Here is an 18,845-nt window from a genome sequence, read left to right as displayed (position 1 = left end):
CAGTGAGGTGTAGATCACACACCCGAATCAGTGGTGGTGGCCCTTTGCCAGCAAAGAACTTGGGTCAAGTCATCCTCCTCCTTTAAGTGGGCCAGGTGGGGGTGATGCTTTGGCACTTACTGAAATAAAACCTGTAGTGAAGCCAATGGGAGCTCCAGCTCTGCATCTTTAGCCTCATTGCCTGTGATACACTACAGCGTCAGCCTGGCTCGGAGAGCTCTGTGGTCCCTTTGCTAAGCACTCCTGTACAGCCACATTTCTCATTACCTGTGTACTCAGGAAAGCAGATACTCAGTGGAGATTTCTTAATTTTCTCCTCAAATATGTCCTTCTTGTTTAGAAACAGGATGATAGAAGTATCTGTGAACCATTTGTTGTTGCAGATGCTGTCAAAAAGCTTCAGAGATTCATGCATGCGGTTCTGCAATAGAAAGGAAAGATCACATCAGGCCAAAGCCAGCGACCCAGGGATGTTCAACATGTAGGGAAATCTAAAACAACTAAATTAAGGAGGATAGCAACAAAAAAGAAAATCTACAATATACATAATAAATTTATGTATACATACAGCTGAACATATACATACACAGATGCAATCCCTATTACATTTGACATACAATTAGTAACTTAAGGGCATTTAACAATACAGAGCTGTTTTGATTTTGCATAACATTAATTTACAGGATCCCAGCTCATAGAAATCATCATGCACCATGCATGGATGGAGAATTATTTTTGCCCTTTGATCAGATTTATGTGTTGGTGTAGCTCATGCAGATTTTCTAAAATGTTTTCAATAATTTTTCTAAAATGTTTTTTCCACTTTCTCGAATGTGTGCGGCACACAACTGGTAACATTAACCAAGGACTGGTAGATCCTTGAATTAATCTAGAGTTGGAAGCAGACATCAAGGTGACATAATTTTGGAAATGACCTTGCCGTGACCTTTGACTGGTTTTGTTATTTTGTTTAGTGTTTTCTGTTGTTGTGCTCTTAATTTTTGAACTTTTTGGTTTTAGTTCTCTCGGAAGACGGCTCAACAGAAAGTGTCTCACAGAGAGGAAAAAAGTGAAAAAGGAAGAGAAAATAGCATAAAAAGGAAAAAACATAACAAAGAACATCTAAGAACAACCAGACTAGAAGTCAGGCAGCTACCACTGGTGTTAGCTCATGCCTCTAGAAGAAGATTAGCAGAAGAGCCATACATCCAAATGTACGCACAGAGAGAAGTCAGCTTTTTGGTTATAGGTCATGCAAAAAAAGGACACGGAAAAGGAGAGAGATAAGAGGAATGGAAAAACCAGACCAGTTAGAGAGTTGCAAAGCCCGCCACATGGGTTTATGGTGGTGGAAAGAGCTCACGGCAAAGTCAACCAAGTGTCATGTTCCCCGCTGCTTTCAACTCCCAATTCGATTTTTCTTTTTTTTTTTTTTTTTTTTTTTCTCGGTTCAAGAGAAGCTTCATACCTGCCAAATTTGGTTGGTCTCTCAAATGCTCATTTTTTGGCCTTTGTTTGGCTAGATAAGGTCAGACGGCCGAGGAAAAGCTGTGGAGGTGCCGAGGCTGGCGACGTTTGGCGCCGAGGCCGACGCCGGAGCGCACACGCCGGTCGCGTGGCCATCTCTCAGCCGGGAGCCGGGTAGCGCAGAGAGCAGGCGCGGTGAGGATGAAGCACACCCAAGAGTCAGGGGGTTATCAAAGGCAAAGCATGGTACAGACCAGACCGGCTCCTCGGCTTTTCCAGTGGGATCTCCTTAGGACTGCTCTCCCCAAACCCGCCAGTGCGCGTAAGAAACCAGTTACAGCCGTCGCCACAGAGACACTGGAGAGAACAGGGCTGCACGGGCTTGTTACTGGGGGGTTTTTGGGGTGAGTGCAGCATGTCCTGTTCCCCCCAGCCCTGGATTTGGGAATGTGGAGTGGTACATGAGTCAGCTGGGGGCCTTCACCCCTCTCCCACTCCATTTCACACCTGTGCTGGCATAAAGTTGAGCCCAGCACTTCACAGATTAGCACATTCATTTTCATTGATATGCTTTAGTGTCTACTGAATGTTTTATATAGACAGAAGAAGCTCCATGGATGAAAGAAACATCTGATCCAGCCCAAAGTGAAACAGGACACGTGTGATTTGCTGTGCCCTGTCTTGAATGACCACTCATTTCCCCACCATTTGTATCGACACACAGGGACGACGCGATCACACACAAACAATGCATTTGCTCATTGGGTCTCTGTTGTAACACGTTGTTTCTCTGGATCATCCTGTGCCTGTGGGCTGGTTTTTGCTAACCCATTTGGTACTGGCTATTGTGGGAGCCCCTGGAGCAATGTTCCCCTTTGCTACTTGTGGTGCCAAAATTGTAACCACATAGAAACCTGGTGTACAAAGGTTTTGTGCAGGAGATCCTTGGATACTCAAACCCTTTGGGAGGAGAGAATGAAGTGGAACGTGGTTCAGGGGAACAGAAAGCGAATACAATTAACCATTTTTTAAAGGAGGGTCCCTCACAGAACATTTTAAATGACATTTTTATAATCCTTGCTGATTTAAACTAAAAGCGTGGAGAAACATGGGAACGCTGCTTGTGGGCTAAACCCACAGCTCATCCGCAGCAGCCATCAGCCACCTGGGCAGCCTCGTGCCATGGCAACACACTGCACAGCCCTGGTGGAGAGCAGAAGGGTGAAACTGCTCTTCATGGCATGGGGAGCACCACGGGCGACAACGAATTTGTCTAAGAAACAGAAGCTGAGGACTTCTGAGCTGGGCTTCATGGTTAGGTGAAGCCAACTTTTCTACAGTTGTAAGACTAGGTAAGGATCCTGCAGATCCTCCTACTTCTCTGATCCAATTTGACAAATTTGCATTAGTGTATGTTAGGAGATGAGACTGTTTTCCCAACAAACAGTGACTGTTAGTGTTCAGTGGTAACCAGAATACAGAATCACAGAATCATATACACACAGCACAAACCAATACATCCCACTACAACATGAGGGTTACACTGAATGACCTCTGTTCCTTTCAGATTCCAGAAACAAGGTTCAAAGCTTCCTGAGGCTGTCTGACCTGGCTTTCTGATCTCTACACGTTGATTTTACCTCCAGCTTTGCCAGTCAGACAAGTAAACATAATGAACTACTCTGCCCACTCATCCTTATTTATGTGGGAAATATTTTGGTCTTAAAATCCACCTTTTCCTTCCCCACTACTAAAGAGAAGACATTATTCCAAACCCAGAAGATGACGTTATTCAAAAGCCATAAATTCCTTTCTGTGTGTGGCAAAGGTGCAGAGCAATATTCTGGTGTGCAGGCATGGATGCTTCTGTTGTCATACCTGGATGCCATATGGGAAATACTGTTGCATCCCAGGAGGACTTCTGGGAGCCCATGTATGGGCACAAGCTGTCCTGGTGGTGGCTAGCACCAGGAATCCTCACTATCTCCCTTTCCTTTCCCTCCCCAACTGTTACTAGTTCAATAGATGTTTGTAGGAGCCCTGCAACAGCTCAGGCAGACCCAGGTGCAGAGACAAGGATGAGGAAGCAGTGTCTGGGTACCACATGTAAAAGGACAGACTGCTGCTAAAGGAGGAATAAGAAGTTAAATCCCCCATATAATCCCCCTCCTCCCAGTAAATCCACAGTGGAAGATCAGTTTAGTCCCTTAGAACTTGGCTGGGGCCCCTTTCTTCTGTGATGGACCAGATGTGCCTATTCTGCTGGGAGGCACTAAAGATTATGCTCCTCATACTTTTAGATGAAGTGACACAAATTATTTCACCTGCTTTTGGATCCATCATGCTGCCATTTCTCACTTTATGTTGGGTCTCTTATTAAGGGAAGAGCTCTTCAGACATTAATTTCTTAATGTCACTTCCTATTTCAAAACTGGTATTTTAAATCCTTACACTGGCAAATATTTCATACCCCAACAAGAAAAGTAGCTCCAACAAACATGTTACACAGGAGTAACATGCCCATGCATATTCGAAGTCCAGTTAACTTTTCCTGCACAGGACAAGAGAGAGAATTGCTGATAGCTGAGTTCAGATGTCATGGCATAGCTGTCACTGATGTGAGGAGCAAACAGCTTTTCACTCAGCATGAGGGAGAAAGGATGCTGCGGTCAACACTCTGTCCAGGCAGAAACACACTTATAAAAACCTTTTTTTTTTTTTTACCAGAGGATGGGAGGACACCTGGTATTTTCTGCAACACCAAGTTTTTTCAATATTTTCTGTTTTTCTTGGTGATTAAGTGCTAGGTGTCACATGAACTGTAAGGACACTGATGGTTATCCTAAGCACAGCAACTCCATATTCCCCCTCCTGCTTATATTTCCTAAGATGTCCAAGCCACTTTGGCTTGCTTTGTCACTCCTAAGGCAATTTCTGAGCACTGCAATTCTATTTTCCTTGCCCAATGACAGCAGAGAGAGCATGCTAACCAGGTCAAGCAGTGTGATACAAATCAACAGGCCAACACTAATGCACCAGGGTTACCAGCACGGAGCCTTCCACCCATCCCATCCTCAGCAACAGGGACACAAACAGTACTTGCATGTCTTGCCTAGAAATGATTGACCTAAATATCTTAGCTTCAGAGGCAGCAATGTGCAGCATCAACATTTCCCTCTCTTGCCATGACTCCTTTGAATTTGCAAGGTGAAAAAACAGAGGATAGTCTCAGTTCCCATGGCAGTCCCATTCCATCGCTGTTTTTAAAAAATATTCCATTAAGAATTCCATTTAGAAAGAACAATGGAAATACACCTTTGTGAATCATCTCCTCTAGTTTTACTGAGTGATATGACTGTCCCTCTCTCTTCCCAGATTACAGAGCTGAGGCTTTTCCTTCTGTAACTTCAACTTATGAAACAAAAAGATCAGTCACAAATGAGAGGAAACAGCCTTTTTATGCAAAGACATAATCCAGGGAGGTGTTCTGCCAGTTAAAGCAGGATGTTCCCACTGTGTACAAATATAGCAGAGAGCCTGGCAGGTCCTTGTGAAGGACTTGGTAAAGGTACAGGCAGGTATGCACCCTTGAGGGCAGTGCCTTGTGTGTTGGATGGGCTGGGCAGAGGGTACCATTCTGCCACATGAGCTCTGGCTTGGGCTGTGGCTGGCAGCAATGGGACTGATGAAGGCATTGTCTGAATCTCTCTCATGCCTTGCTCCTCTCCCCTGGAAGCTGGGCACACAGGGACACAGTTTAGATTTGCCAACAGCAGCATAAGGTGTTGGATTCAGCAGTACTGGGAGCTTCTGTGAAAAGTGTGATCTTACGGGTGTATGGGCCTAAAAATCACAGATGCAGAAAGTTTTTTTTATTTTCTTTATGCCTTTCTGATCTGGACATAGGAGAGTACTTGCTTTGCTCAACTCCTGCTGTGTGGCTCTTTGTAACAGGGAATTAGAGAGAAAATACATCCCTTATAAAAGATTGCCTGCCCTTAAGAAGCAGGGATAGCTTTAAACACAACGGTCTTGTTTTAGCTGCTGCTGGAGGATGGGTGCTCAGTCTTTTAAAACAAAGAGCACAATAACCCACAAAACAACTTTACAAACATAGAGCTGTGTTTGAATTTTAAGGGCAGGGACAGGTCAGAGAGTGCTTCACCCAGCCTTGTTTAACCAGCTCTGTGGAAAGGATTCACAATAAACCTGTTTGTGAGCTTTTTCCAGTGACACAAGCTGACCCTACACTTGTCCCACCTGGACCTTACCAAGGTGAGCCTGTCTCTGGTCCATGTGATGCTGACTGCATCTGAACTGCAGTTTCCTCCACCTGAAGTGTGGTTTGACTTAGAGAAATGCAAAAAGCACCTGTGAAATCCTGTGCTCATTGACAACAGGGTGCTGAGTGCAAGAGGAAAACCCATTCTCTACATGCACCCAGCTTTGGAAGGGGTTTTTTGGACCCTGATAGGCAGTTGGGTTCTTTCATTCTCATGGCTCCATGCCAGCAATGAAAGCTCTCTGCAAGTCCTTTCATACTCATGTAGACATCTGTACAGCCCCCAAACCTTCAGTGGCTCAACACAGCTGCAAGTGCCTGGACTGTAGTAAGTGTCTCTAAAAAATGAAGCTGGAGGAGCAGCATCCAGCTCACTTTCTCAGCTGCCTCCTCTTTGTGTTTTCCAAGTGAGAAGCAATAAAAGCTGATTGACGTCACGACAGCCAGCAGATGTGACGGATGCAGACAGCAACTCAGCTGACTGAGGAGATGCTGTTTTACTGCTGGGTTTTTGGGGAGGCACCACATTACCAAGGAGGGGACAAACGCTTGGGGGTTCACCTGGGAGGGGCTAGGGTCTGTGGGTGCCATGTTCTCCACCTGCCATTTGTGATGGGGATATAATAGGGCAGGCAAGATCCAACACCACTGTTTTTTCCTGAGTGCACTGGCCTTGCTCAGGGCTGTTTATTTGGGTTAGGCAGGGGCGTCCTGCCGGCGTGGTGGTGATGCCGAATGCTTTCCCCGTTTACGCCGAATGTGTAAATGAGCAGCAGCTGCCTCTGCCCTCCTGTTGCTCAGCATCCCCCAAAATGTGTTGTGAACAGGGACTGAAATAGCAAGCAAATGTCAGTGCTGTGCCAGAGCTGCACCAGGCTGCTCTCCTGCTGCAGAGGGAAAGTTGGAGATGCATAAATCCCAGTTTCTGCAGCGCGGCACTTCAGGGGGCAGGCTGAGCTGGCTCCGGGGTGGTGCTGGTGAGGGACAATCACTGGCAGGGCTCTCCCCAGGAGAGATGCTCCAACCTCCAGTTCAGAGGAGCAGAGTAAAGGCTGACATTTAACAAATGGCATTGGCATTCAGGCCATTCCATTTTGTGCTCCATGGCTTTGAATCACAGGCTCTGACTTGTGGGGATGGGCACCCAAAGGTGACCTGTATTAAAAGCTGCCTTTGGCTTCACAATTTGAGTGTCACAATCAAGCTGTACTTACAGAGCACCTTGCTCTCTACTCATATCACAGCTTTGCTCCCTGCTCCTGGACCTGCCCTCTCCCTCTGTGCTCTTTTGTGTCTCCTGGCTGATTTTGCTGCCCAGCTGCAGAGCTCTACAGTGTTGAGCTAATGGCTGGATTTTTCAAATCATGTCAGGAGATTTTGGTTCCTTCCCAGTAAATCAGCCCAGGGCTGAGCATCCTTGAACATATCAGGGCCAGGGTCAGAGGGAGGAGACAACTGGGGATTATAAATAAGTGGACATGACAGGACGTAGAGTGTCTCAGTCAGTCTGGAGGAAGACACAGTCATGATCACAGAATCACATGGACCATCCAGTCCAACTCCTGGTCCTGCACAGAACAACCCCAAGAGTCACACCATGTGCCTGAGAGCATTGTCAAAATGCTTCTTGAACTCTGTCAGGCTTGGTGCTGTGACCACTTCCCTGGTGAACCTGTTCCAGTGCCTGACCACACTCTGGGTGAAGAACCTTTTCCTAATTTCCAGCCTGAACTTCTCTTTGACACATGCTTCATGCTGTTACCAGTCCTGTGACTGGTAAGGTTAACATCATCCAGAATTCTGGCATCGATATGATTCAAACAACCAGGTGATTTCATCAAAGAGTTTGCTAGAGCTCATAAACCTGGCTCAGAGGCAAGAAACCACAGCCCCCCCAGTCTTTTTGGGACAAGAAAAATGTCACCTAACAGCAGCATTTCCATTGAATTCATCCACAGCTTTCTGCAAGCCTGAAATCTTTACCAGCAGGAGAATAAAAAGCCTCAGAAAGACAGAGCTGGCAGGAGCAAGCACTCCATGCTGCTGCTGCAGATTGGGCACCAATGAAATCATTACTGAGTATGGCCTCCAATTCCTTTTCATTAGACAAATGTAACTGGGTGCCCACAGCAGCTGTCCTTAGTCCCAAAAACATGCATCCCCATCATACTGAATGGATGATCAGAATACAGTAATGAGTCTTACTGCATCCTTTTTTGTGTATTCAAGTAACTTGTATTAATTGCATTCTAATACCAGGGAGCACACAGGTCCTCACCAGCTTTATTTCCAGATGGTATTTTGAGCCTAACGTCACAGTGGGAAGTCATAAATCTCTCCTAGAGCAAATTACCTGAAGACTTGAACAGTTTCATTCTCACTAAAGAAAACGAATTTCTGTAGCCTAAATAGGTTATATTCCTGGGCTGAGCCCTGGGCGTGCACTGCTGTCCTGCACCTCTGCACCACGGCCTGACTGCTTCCCTGTTTTAAAGCACACCCAGCTGTATCCTCTTGCTGGTTATAGGCTCCTGTTATGCATTTTGAGAACACAGGTTGGCTAGAAAGGAGAAGCAAACACTTTGCCTTTACCAGTGTAAGGAAGCATTACCTGGGTATGCAGACTTCGTATCAAAGAACACGAAGAAGGAGAGCTCTCCCCAGGATTCAGAGCCAAGGGGGAGCAATGGACAAAAGCACATTGCTGTAGCACCCCAGGGAGCATTCCATGATCTCTGAGGAGTTGCTGGCTATGCAGTATCCCACACAGAGCTGTTGGGGCCTCCAAGACCCACTTAGACTCACCGTGGTTTCGTCTTCATGGAGCACCTGGTCGTAGCCACTCAGCGCGACACAGAAGATGATCGCTGTGACATCCTCAAAGCAGTGGATCCACTTCTTGCGCTCTGACCGCTGGCCCCCGACATCGAAGAGCCTGCGGCACAGGGGAGCACCATCACCACCCACTCCTCCCCAGCTATCAGAGAACTTGAGCATTCTGGGCATTCTCTGACCATGTGGGTCCTGGGAGGATCCAAGCACAAAGCAGTGGGTCTTTCACTGCTAGCTTGGTCTTCTCCTCCAGAGCTTGCAGCTGAGGAGAGCCAGGAGGAGCAGTTACAGACAGGGATGTGGGGATCCATGGGAGAGCCTTAGCAGAGTGCTGGATCCCAAAGGATCAGTAGAGGTGGAGAACACACATTCTTGACTTTCATATGCTCTAAATACTGTTTTTGTGTGGCTTTCTGTCGTTGTGCCCTCTTCTCTCTACTGGATGGCATCATGAGGGTCAATGTATTGTGTTAACTACATGTCACTGACCCACTTAAGAGAAAAGATCTGGCCAAATATTTTTACATTTATGAGGTTTGATCACATTTGGGGATCAGTCTTGTATTATACATTCCAACAAAGAGGTGTTGTTTGGGTTAGAAGAAGCTGCCATGTTCTATCATAACAGGCAGTGACTTTCAAGACAGGATTGCCAAACTTTTCATTTTGTTGACCCTCCAAAATGCTGTGTCTTCTGCAGTGGGAGCTGCCCATGCATTAACCAGCAATTTAACAACTTCTCCTTTAGGAACTATGGGGAAGCCCTGTGATAAATATTTGTTCTGCAAATTTACTGTACAGTTTTAGACTAACCTGAAGTGGAGGTTTTTGAATGTGAAATGGGTTTCTACGATGCCAGTTGTTTTGACCCTGGTTCGGAGGATATCCTGCTCCGTGGGCTGGTAGTCTGCAGCTCCAATTCGATCTAAGCTGTCTAGGTAGCTAAGAGAAGAAGGGAAAAGGAAAAGAAAACAGCTAAGAATAAGACACACATTAATCTTTGTCAATCTCAGATGAATCCTTCAGCTTCCTATTAATCTTTTTCAATCTCATTTTTCATGGCTGAATGTATTGTAGCTAAAGGAAAAAAAATATCCTATTCTGGGGAAAAACAAACCTCAGTAAGCTAAGCATAAAATCTGATAGGGAACTGAAAGCAGGAAATTAAGCATGGTGTGTTGTGAGTGCCGCCTGCAATCTGTGAAAATACACAGTTTTAATATTAACTTGCTATTTTTATTCCCCGAGGAACAAGGGTCCAAATCAGTCCATTGTGCTGGATCTGTACACAAAACCTGTTTCTGCCAGGGTTTATTCAGATAAGAGCTGCAGCATACAGGTCTTGCTCCCAGAACATACAGGTCGAGTCCCCTTTGGACCTGCCTTCTGTGCTGGGAAGGGAGGGAGGGACATGCCATGCCTTGCTTTCAGTCAGCTCAAATGAAGGGAGATGAATCTGCACAGGTGAGTCACTGCTTCAGTTTGAAACCCAGCACAGGGCTGGGGCTGCACGAGATGCACCTCTTGGAAAGAATCCAGGACTCCACTTAAATGGTGACAAATTGGGGATTTGGGGGAACAGAGAGGAGATTTACCTTTCTAAAATGCTTGGACAGTTTAAAACATGTAACTTTATTCTGCTTTAGGCTTAAAATCTATGAACACAGGCAATGCCTCTCTAGACTGAAACTTGGGGTAGGAAGTCCTGTCTTTTGGCATGAAACGTTTATGTAGAGGAACCCAATATCTTTGCACATATGACCACAATCCAGTTTCCCATCCACATTTAAGACAATTTTAAAAACAATTTATAAAGAAAAGAGGAATCTGTATTACCATTTAATATGAATTATAAACACAGACCTGCATTACACAGCACAGTCTTTCTCACCACCATTAAGCCTGAACGCAGACACTCCAGTTTCTCTTAAAAGGGGTTTGATGTGCATTACAGGGCATAAATGTCCACCTCTGGCCCCAGGAGCATCAATCTAATGCTCTGAGATGCTTTCAATATACTGTGAATATAATAGAGCACGTCTGTGCATGAACAGTGAACTTTTCCTTTGATCCCTGTGCCTGCATATCACCCAGAGAGGCAGTGGGGCAGGAGGTGACCTGCTGGTGGCAGGACAGGAGGGTCCCTATTCAGGTGCCAGAAGATGGCAGTTTTGCCCAGTGCAACAGGCAGAGAATAAAAAGTAGTAAGAGGAGCTGCACAGTTGCAGAGAAGAAAAAGACTTTGTTGTCTCATGTAAGAGTTTGCTGGTGAGTGTGAGATTGTATGAGCTGGAACCATTCACTCAAGACATATACATGATGTCTATGCTTAACTTTCAGTTTAGCTAAAAGCAATGTTTTTTAAACACAGAACATGGATTTAGTCCTGATGAGTAACCAAACCAACACCCCTTATTTGCCTTGCCATACCACATCTCATTTGGCCTGAACTTGGCCCTGACCTGCTGCTGGAGATGCTATCCCAGCTGCATCCAAACCAGGAATGGCTTTCCTCTTGTGTCCTGGAGGGAGTGCACTGAGCCAGGGCTCTGGAGCAGGACGCCTGGGGAGCTGGGGCTGTGCACTCTGCTACCCAACAAAACTCCCTGCCACTGTCTCTCATGCCTAACCCCAGAGCCTGGAACAACAAACAGACAGCCAAACTCTACACTAAGGTCAAATACAAACCTCACCCTGCTCATATCATGTATTTTCCCTACCCGTCATATTTATAATTTATTTTTGCTAAACAATTCCAAGAATCACGTCATCCAGAGGAAAGTATATAAGCTAAGCAGGCTTATTTTTGTTGTGCCCTTTTCAAGCATTTAAAGGCATTGTGGTTTGTGACAGATACTCCTTTAATAACCCTGTGATGGGCACTGGATGGATGAATGGGGCTTCATTTGAAATCAGATCCTGGGCTGTGACGGCTGAAGCCACGATCACTCATCTATTCACAACTGGTGTCAACTGCTGTTATTTAAGAGACAGCTGCATCTCTTCACAGGGCCCTGCAGACTGAGGCAGCTCTGCAGTGCTGGTATTCAGAGACTCAGGCTCTCCTCTGTCCTCAGGAACTTCAAGGTGATATTAAAAAGCTGAGGTGTAAGAGGGGGGATTTTCTTTTCCTCTTGCAGCTCTTGGCAGTATCCTGAAATCCTTTATCACTTCCTCCTTCTTAATTTTCTGCATTTTCTGATGACCAAACTCTCTTCAATTTAACATCCTCCATTAATTGTTCTTGCTTTTGAGATCCTCCTTTTATCCTGGGAGTGCAGCAAACGAAATTTACTGCAAACTGGCCAAAGGACTCAGGTCTTCAGCAGCGCAGTGATGGAGAAGCTCGTTTCTGTAATTGCTGCTTTCAACCTGCCACGATTTGCTGGTGAATGGCAGCATCACCTAAACCCTGGGCTGTGCGCTGGGATTTCAGGGCATTCTCACTCACTACAGCATGCCCAGTCCATGGCTCTCCCACACAGCATTCCCCTGGGCTGCCTGACAGCAAGTCAGCTCCAGGTTTGATTTGGTCCTGCATTCAACCTGGCTCTGAGGCTTGGAAGGCCTTGCCTCCCTTCCCTTGTGATGCAGCCTCGTGTCTGGCTCCAGCTGAGTTCTCTGGGGGATCAGGGGTTTGGGGAAGCTGGTACAGCTTGCCAGCCTCTTGAGAGGGCAAGATGATAGTGAGATGACAGAGAGATGGGAGAGCCAAGCAGGATCCATCCCATCTACCCTCTCCTACCTGACAACATCCAGTTTGTGATCCCAGCTGGGATATCTCCATAGGAACCTCGGCTGAGGGCCCTCTAGCACCTGCTTCCCAGGGCTTAACTGGTGCTTGGCAGAAGAGTACTCAGTACCCCCAGTACCCAACCTTTTCTGGCTGCAGGTGAGCTGAGCTCTGCAAGTCTAGAACCTTGATGTCAATCCCACACCAATGCCTCCAGCCTGGCTGCTGGGCACCCCAGCTCCAGTACCTGCTTGCCAATACACACTTTGCCTTTACTGTTAACTCCTCTCTTCATCTCTTTCCTCATCTCCAGTCTTTCCCAGCACTCTATGTGTTTCTCAATGAATTAAATTCTTTCAGTTGTCTGGGTCTGCTTTTCATCTGTTCCTGGGAGTCTCGATGGGGGTCAGCCATCAATTTATATGAAGTTACAAAACATTTTCAGTGCTGGTTTTGAGGCTACATTCCAAAACTGTTTAAATCTTTGGCTGCTCTGCCCTAGAAAGAGACTCGGGCTGTGGCAGATATTTTTTCCCCTGCACTTGGCTGCAGCTGAGCTGGACCCTGTTGGTGTGTGCAGCCTGTGAAGCTCAGCTGGAGGAGTGTGCCATGGCATGGCTGCCACACTAACAGCCAGCTGTGGAATGGGAGGATCAGCCAGGCTGCTGTTTGGATGCTGAGCTGATTTTAGCTGCTGCTTGTTCTCCTGGGCTCCTGCTGGAAGCATCTCTGAGGTTTCACTGGAGTGCTGGTGCACCCTGCCCGTGCTGCTTGGAAGGAAGGACCTGCTGGTGTGAGTTTAGTTGGGGGAGGACGGTGTACTTTGGGGGTGCCACCTCTTTAGCAACAGGGAAACCCAAATGGGGACAAAATGCCACACATGGTGCTGGATGGCAGCACTGCTGGTATGCCCTTTGAGCTGAAAATCTCAAGGCCAAACTGTTGTGAAAGATAATTAGTTGTCACAGCCAACAGGCTCTATGACACATAATCCCCTCAGAAGCTGGCATCTGTTTAACCAGCAGAAATAAGAGCACTTTGGAGGCCGTGGAGTGAGAGCTTGGCTCCCCCTTCCATGTCATCGGTGCTGGCATCAGAGCTCTTCCATTTCCCAGCTCCAGGCTTTGCACACTGGAGTGGAAGCATATCTGAAATGACACATCAGCTCTTACTTGCAGCCTGCCTTGCCCTGGGTTTGCAGGGGTTAAAAAAAGCTGAAGGAAGGTTAGAAGGTTTGTGAGCACATGAGGAACCCTCTAGCATTTCTGCTCCTGAGCTGAATAGCTCCATTACTGCTTATATATTTTATTTTAAATGCTTTGTTTTGAAGCAGATTGCAGGTTTCTGAGTCACTCTGAGTGCCATGCTCAGGAGGTGAAGCCCAACTATGTTATACTGCTAAAAGCAAAATGCAGAGGAAATAGAAATTCACAAATACAGGGCAAGGAGATCATTGAATAAAGGCTAAGAAAGGCAGGAGTCCTATACAGGCTAGCTGACAGTGAATAGCTATACACAGTAGTATTGCCCCTTCATTTGCTGTTTCCAAAAGCATCTGGTAGCAGCACTGTTGGTGCCAGAGACAGTGCATGGAGAAAAGGAACTTTTGTCCAGGTGTCCCAGGGGAACAGCTCGGTGGCAGCAGCCTACGTGCAGTGCGTGCACAGGGACCCCTCCTCAGGCTCTTGGCTACCACAGGAACCTTCTCCCAGGACTGTGCTATGCCAAAAGCTCCACTGGCTGCTTTCTTGGATGAAGAAGTGCAGCTGAGGTTGCAGGCTGTGGTCAAGGCTGGATACCTGCAGCAAAGCTTACACAGGCGGACATTCACGTCTATTGAGCTTAATGGCAGTAGGATGGTTAAAGGTCTGTTGGGTTTTTCTTGCCTTGAGGGTGACATCTTGGCAGTCATTTTGCATCATCCAGCTGTCCCTGTGCACACCCAAGGTGCTCACACTGTGCTGATGCCACGCTCTCATCCTCAGTGCTCAAAGAGCTGCGGTGCAGCAGCAGCCACAGCTGGGTCCTGCTCTGGGTAGGTCTGCAGGGAGTGGGAGTTGGAGCTTCAACTCCAGGAGTGAACCTGGAGACAGCAGCATCTTCCCAGTGGCTCCTCCATCACGGCTGCCCTGAGTTCTGGCCATGTCTCCTCAGTGAAGGAAAGGCCATGTGTGCGTGGGATACCCCAGCCTCGATTTGTTGGCTGTGTCGTATTTGATGAGGAAGCAGATCCCCATTTGTCAACACATGCAGCTGAGTCACTGCTGGGTTATTTTGGACTCTGTGTACTGAGGCACTCAAGGGGCAGCTCCAACACTGTGTCCTGGCAAACGCTGAGTTTTTAATCAAGGTTGTCGTGAGCAGGCTCCATGTCATCTAAATCCAAATGATTATGTAAAGATGGCTCTATCTGAACACTCCTTCCCTGCTCATGGATGGAAGGCTGCCTGTATCTGATCTTCCACCTTATCTTCTTCCTTTCTTTCAGTGATGAACACGCAATTCAGTGTATATTTAGTATTAAAACCGTTTAATATTTAGTGATCAAAGAAAAAGGGTACAGAGAATAAGCACTGGATTTAGGGAGTGTCAGTAGTGCCTCTACAACAGAGAGTAAACTCTTGTAGTTATCTCCTACCAGAGAGCAAAACCATGGGGGCACTGCTGCCTGAAGGTGTGATACGGTTTGGTTTGTCTGCCCAGGGCAGCTGGTGCAGGGCAAGTACCCAGAGGTCATGGAACCACAGTGTTTTCTCTGCAGACACTATGTCCAGTCAGATCTGCTGTTATATTTGAGGGAAAGGGGAAAATCAAGCACAGCCCGCTCTCAGCAAGAACCTTGCTGCATGCCATGGGTTTTCATTACTCTTCTCTGGGGAGTGAGGAGGATGGTCCCTGCTATTAAAGGAAGGTGCCAAATCTTGACAAAAAAGATGCTGCGTTGTGATGCATTTTTAATGTTTTTGGCCCTGCACTGAAGCAAGGCTGTACAGGGCTTGTACATCAAGATCAACTTGACAAGTTGATATTAATACTAATGATAGGCAGGAGGAATGAATAAAAGCAGGTTGGCGTTTAGCTGTCCTAGTTAGACTTGCAGTTTTCCAAGGCATGACTGGATCCAGAATAATTTTTAGCATCACATGTGGATGAGAAGAGTCACTAAATAGCAGCTGTGTAACAAAGGTACTTGAGGACATGAGGGGTCTCCAGGTGCAGGTGCAGGCTGGCTTTGCTCACAGGTGGTCAGCTCGGGCCATGGCTCTCCTCCTTACTGCTGGAATTAAAGGCCACTGTGTTATGGTTTGAGTTTGTCATCACAGAGCTCTGGTTGGGGGTGAGGTGTGTTTTGGAGAGAAAGCAAGCATGAGAAACTCACCCAGAAAGGATTTTGGAGGGGCCTTGGGAAAGGAGATGTGGGCTTATCTTTCTGCATTAGAGGTTGAAAATTGGATGGGATGTAAGAGGGGATGAAAAAGGTATTTTTTTGACATATCAGAGCCCTTACAAAAGAGAAAAACAACATGTCTGGGTCAGATCAATGACTCACCTAGCTTAGCTAGTGTCCAAGAGCAGATGTTAAGAGAAAAGTACGAATACAGGGGAAGCATGCAGTATTCACCTTTTCCAGCCTCCAGCAATTCATAAGGATAACTGAGTTTCAAAGAGAAGTGTGATATCTTTATATTTATTACCCCTCAATGATTTTTCTTCCAGAAATTTTTCTAGGCACTTTCTGCAGCAATTTAAGCTTCTAACAACCACATCTGCAGCAAGGAATTTCCAAGTTCAGCTACCCTGTCTGTGAACAAACTGCCTTTTTCCGGTTTTTAAACTGCCGTGTCAGAGTTTAACTTTGTTAATTTTTGAATGGGAACAGCTGTCCTCTCTCTCTTCTCTATCTCCCACTTGTTTCTCTGTAGACATCTCTGAGACCTCTGCAACATCCACTGTGCAGCATCTTTACTCTGCTACCAAGATGTTACTGCACAGAAGCACTTTGGAGCCTTTTGTTCACATAGGAAGGGGTTTTCTTCATGTTCCAAATCCTTTCTGAGATGAAGAAAGGAGGGAGCCATAGCTGCCTTGTTCTACAAGTGACCATCTGTTTTACAGTCACTCAATCTGATGCTGTTTGGAGAACCAGGCAGTGTAACACCAGGCCCCTGGGACTGCTACACAGGGCAGATATGGTGACCACAGTCCACCAGCAGTGCTGGGATGCCTTTTCGCAGTGTCCTCATCTGGGCAGTGCCACTGTTTTATATAAAGTCTGTGATTTAAATTGTTTCTTAGCAAGCACAGAGCTGCTGACCACAAGACACCTTTGTTTTATAAGCAGAGGATTTTGACAGGGGCTGGCTGTGTCTGCCCAGCGGCTCTGCGTGAGCCCAGGATGACGCACGGCTCAGGCTGTGCAAGGTCTCCTCTCCTGGTGGCCCTGCACACAGGTGTCCTCCGCACAGCAGGGCAGGCACAGGCACTGATCGAACTCTGTCTGAAGCAGAGGAAAGCTCAAAGCTCCAGCCTTGCTCCTGCTTTACGTAAGGCTCAGCTTCCTTCTGACACCCAGCTCTGAAGGACAGTAGCTGAGCTGGAAAAGGGATGAGGAATGGTGGGACTTGGAACCCTGGAAGTGAGCAGGATCTGTGCCTAAACCTTTATGCAACAGACTCAGTGGGTTTGAAGCTTTTTTTCTTTGCTCCAGGACTGCTGTTATAAGCTAGCTGACAATGGAGCTGATGGTTTTCTATACTGTAAAAAGAAGAAAGGGAAGAAAAGGAGGGGCTAAAAATAAGCCCCAGGGAGTTTGGGATAATGAAGGGCTTGTTCTGGGAAGGAGTCTTGCTCAGAGAATGCAGGACCCGTGCTGCAGCAAGGCCCCTGGTGCATTCACAAGCATCTGCAGAGCCCAAACAGGGAAGAGACATCAACTAACCCAGTTTGCTGCATGCACAGCCCCCAGTGAGCACACCAGCACAGGCACGAAGGATTGCTTGCCCCAGTGCTCCTTGCATTGCACAGCAGACATTCAATTTGGCCCCAAGGCCAAAAAAGCTAATTACTCAGAATTACTCCAGCCCTGGAAAGCAGACAGCTGGGACCACAGATGAAACCAGTCCCACAGACTTTAACCTTTTGATCAGCCGCTGGCCAGAGATATTCACTGGGGTGTGCACAAAGGCCTGGGACACCTATTTACACACTTGTTGGTGAAGTAGCATTAGCATCTCCATTTCTAAGCTGGAAGAAAAGAACTAGATATAGCTGCAGTGTTTTGTAGTGCTTGTAGTCTGTCTGCAGCAGGGATAGCACCGCTGAGGGATTCAGATCTAATGCTGCAAAGGAAAGCATCACTTAATGAGATCCGTGTTCTCGTATCAGGTAGCTGGAGGATGCCCATGGCTGGATGATGCTGCAATTATGAGGAGTGGGGTAGGGCTGTCGGGAGCTGACTTCAATCAGGGGCCCCATTTATCCACTCACCCTGCTGAGGAAGATGCGTTGCTGGTGACGAAGTGGGAATCATATCATCATATCTAGATCTTCTCATCTGTCCATTTTCCTGATCTTTTAGCAAGCTATGGGGATTTCTGCTTTCAAATGTCATTTAAACATCCCTGCCAAAAACCATGGGTACCAAAATTAGCCAGTGCTCTGCCATGGGCAGATGTGACTCATAGGTAGCAAAAGCAAAACCTGGAAATGTTACCCTTGGCTGCACGCTAAAAATATCTTAGTTATCCCAGACATGGGTAGATCTCTCGGGCGTGTAAAATCTGTGCTACGCAAATGGACTTTCTGGTCCTTCTCAGCAGCTGTCAGGCGGAGGCTCCTTCGAGAGCAGCTTTGCTTGTGGTATTGCAGCATGTTGGTTTCAATCCAGGCCGGATCCAGAAGCAGAGACACGTAAGGGAAAATTCATGGAGTTTCTCATCCCTTTAGAAAATGTTCAACTGAATTGTTGTCAGGAGAAGATTGTTTATAGTGTATCAAAACAGCTCCATTGTTCTCACCGGGAATGGCTGTCACCTGCTGGCCCCGCATCTTTCCTTTCTCCCTCTTTTAACGAGCAACCTCAGAGGTCTATTAGCACAGTCTTCTGTCACCACACACCCACTCCTGGGGTTAGGCTCCTGCAGTCCTCCAGACAGTGGTTTGGGTTGCTCCCAGGCCTCTGCAGGAGTGGGCTGATCCCTGTGCTCAGCTCAGGATGCATCAGGGACATTTGCATGACAAAACTGATTTGGGATAGATACTCTGTATGGGACACAAAGCTGCTGTGGCTTTGTGGGAGATGAGCTGAGGACACCACCTCAGAGGCATGTCCCTCCACAGGGCTGGGAAAAGCTTTCTGCACTTGAGCTTGTGCAGACTTTCCTCCGTGCCCTGAGGACATGTCCCTGCCAGAAGCAGCCTCTGCTGCCTGCCCATGGACCTGTCAGTGACCACATCTCTTGGGAGAAAGCCATGGGCCAAGGTGCTGCAGAAAGCCAGGTGGGCGGAGCAGGAGTTCCTCCCTGCTTGTGG

General features: G+C 47.0%; 1 protein-coding gene across 2 annotated transcripts in view; it reads right to left on the bottom strand.

Moving 5' to 3' along the window:
• The window catches only part of GNAO1 (G protein subunit alpha o1), a 140,351-nt gene that overhangs the window by 14,729 nt on the left and 106,777 nt on the right, over positions 1–18,845 (bottom strand). Inside the window, exons 5-7 of one of the 2 annotated variants that reach the window (XM_041400557.1) lie at positions 9,395–9,523; positions 8,555–8,684; positions 268–421 (exon numbers count right to left, since the gene is read on the bottom strand). In XM_041400557.1, coding sequence (XP_041256491.1) covers positions 268–421; positions 8,555–8,684; positions 9,395–9,523 — 413 coding nt within the window. The remainder of the gene's footprint in view (positions 1–267; positions 422–8,554; positions 8,685–9,394; positions 9,524–18,845) is intronic. The other variant, XM_041400559.1, reaches the window with a different exon arrangement.

This window comes from Onychostruthus taczanowskii, unplaced genomic scaffold (assembly GCF_017590055.1).
Source record: "Onychostruthus taczanowskii isolate IOZ18803 unplaced genomic scaffold, ASM1759005v1 scaffold18, whole genome shotgun sequence".
NCBI classification, from domain to species: Eukaryota; Metazoa; Chordata; class Aves; order Passeriformes; family Passeridae; genus Onychostruthus; species Onychostruthus taczanowskii.
This window is presented reverse-complemented; position numbering and strand designations above follow the sequence as displayed.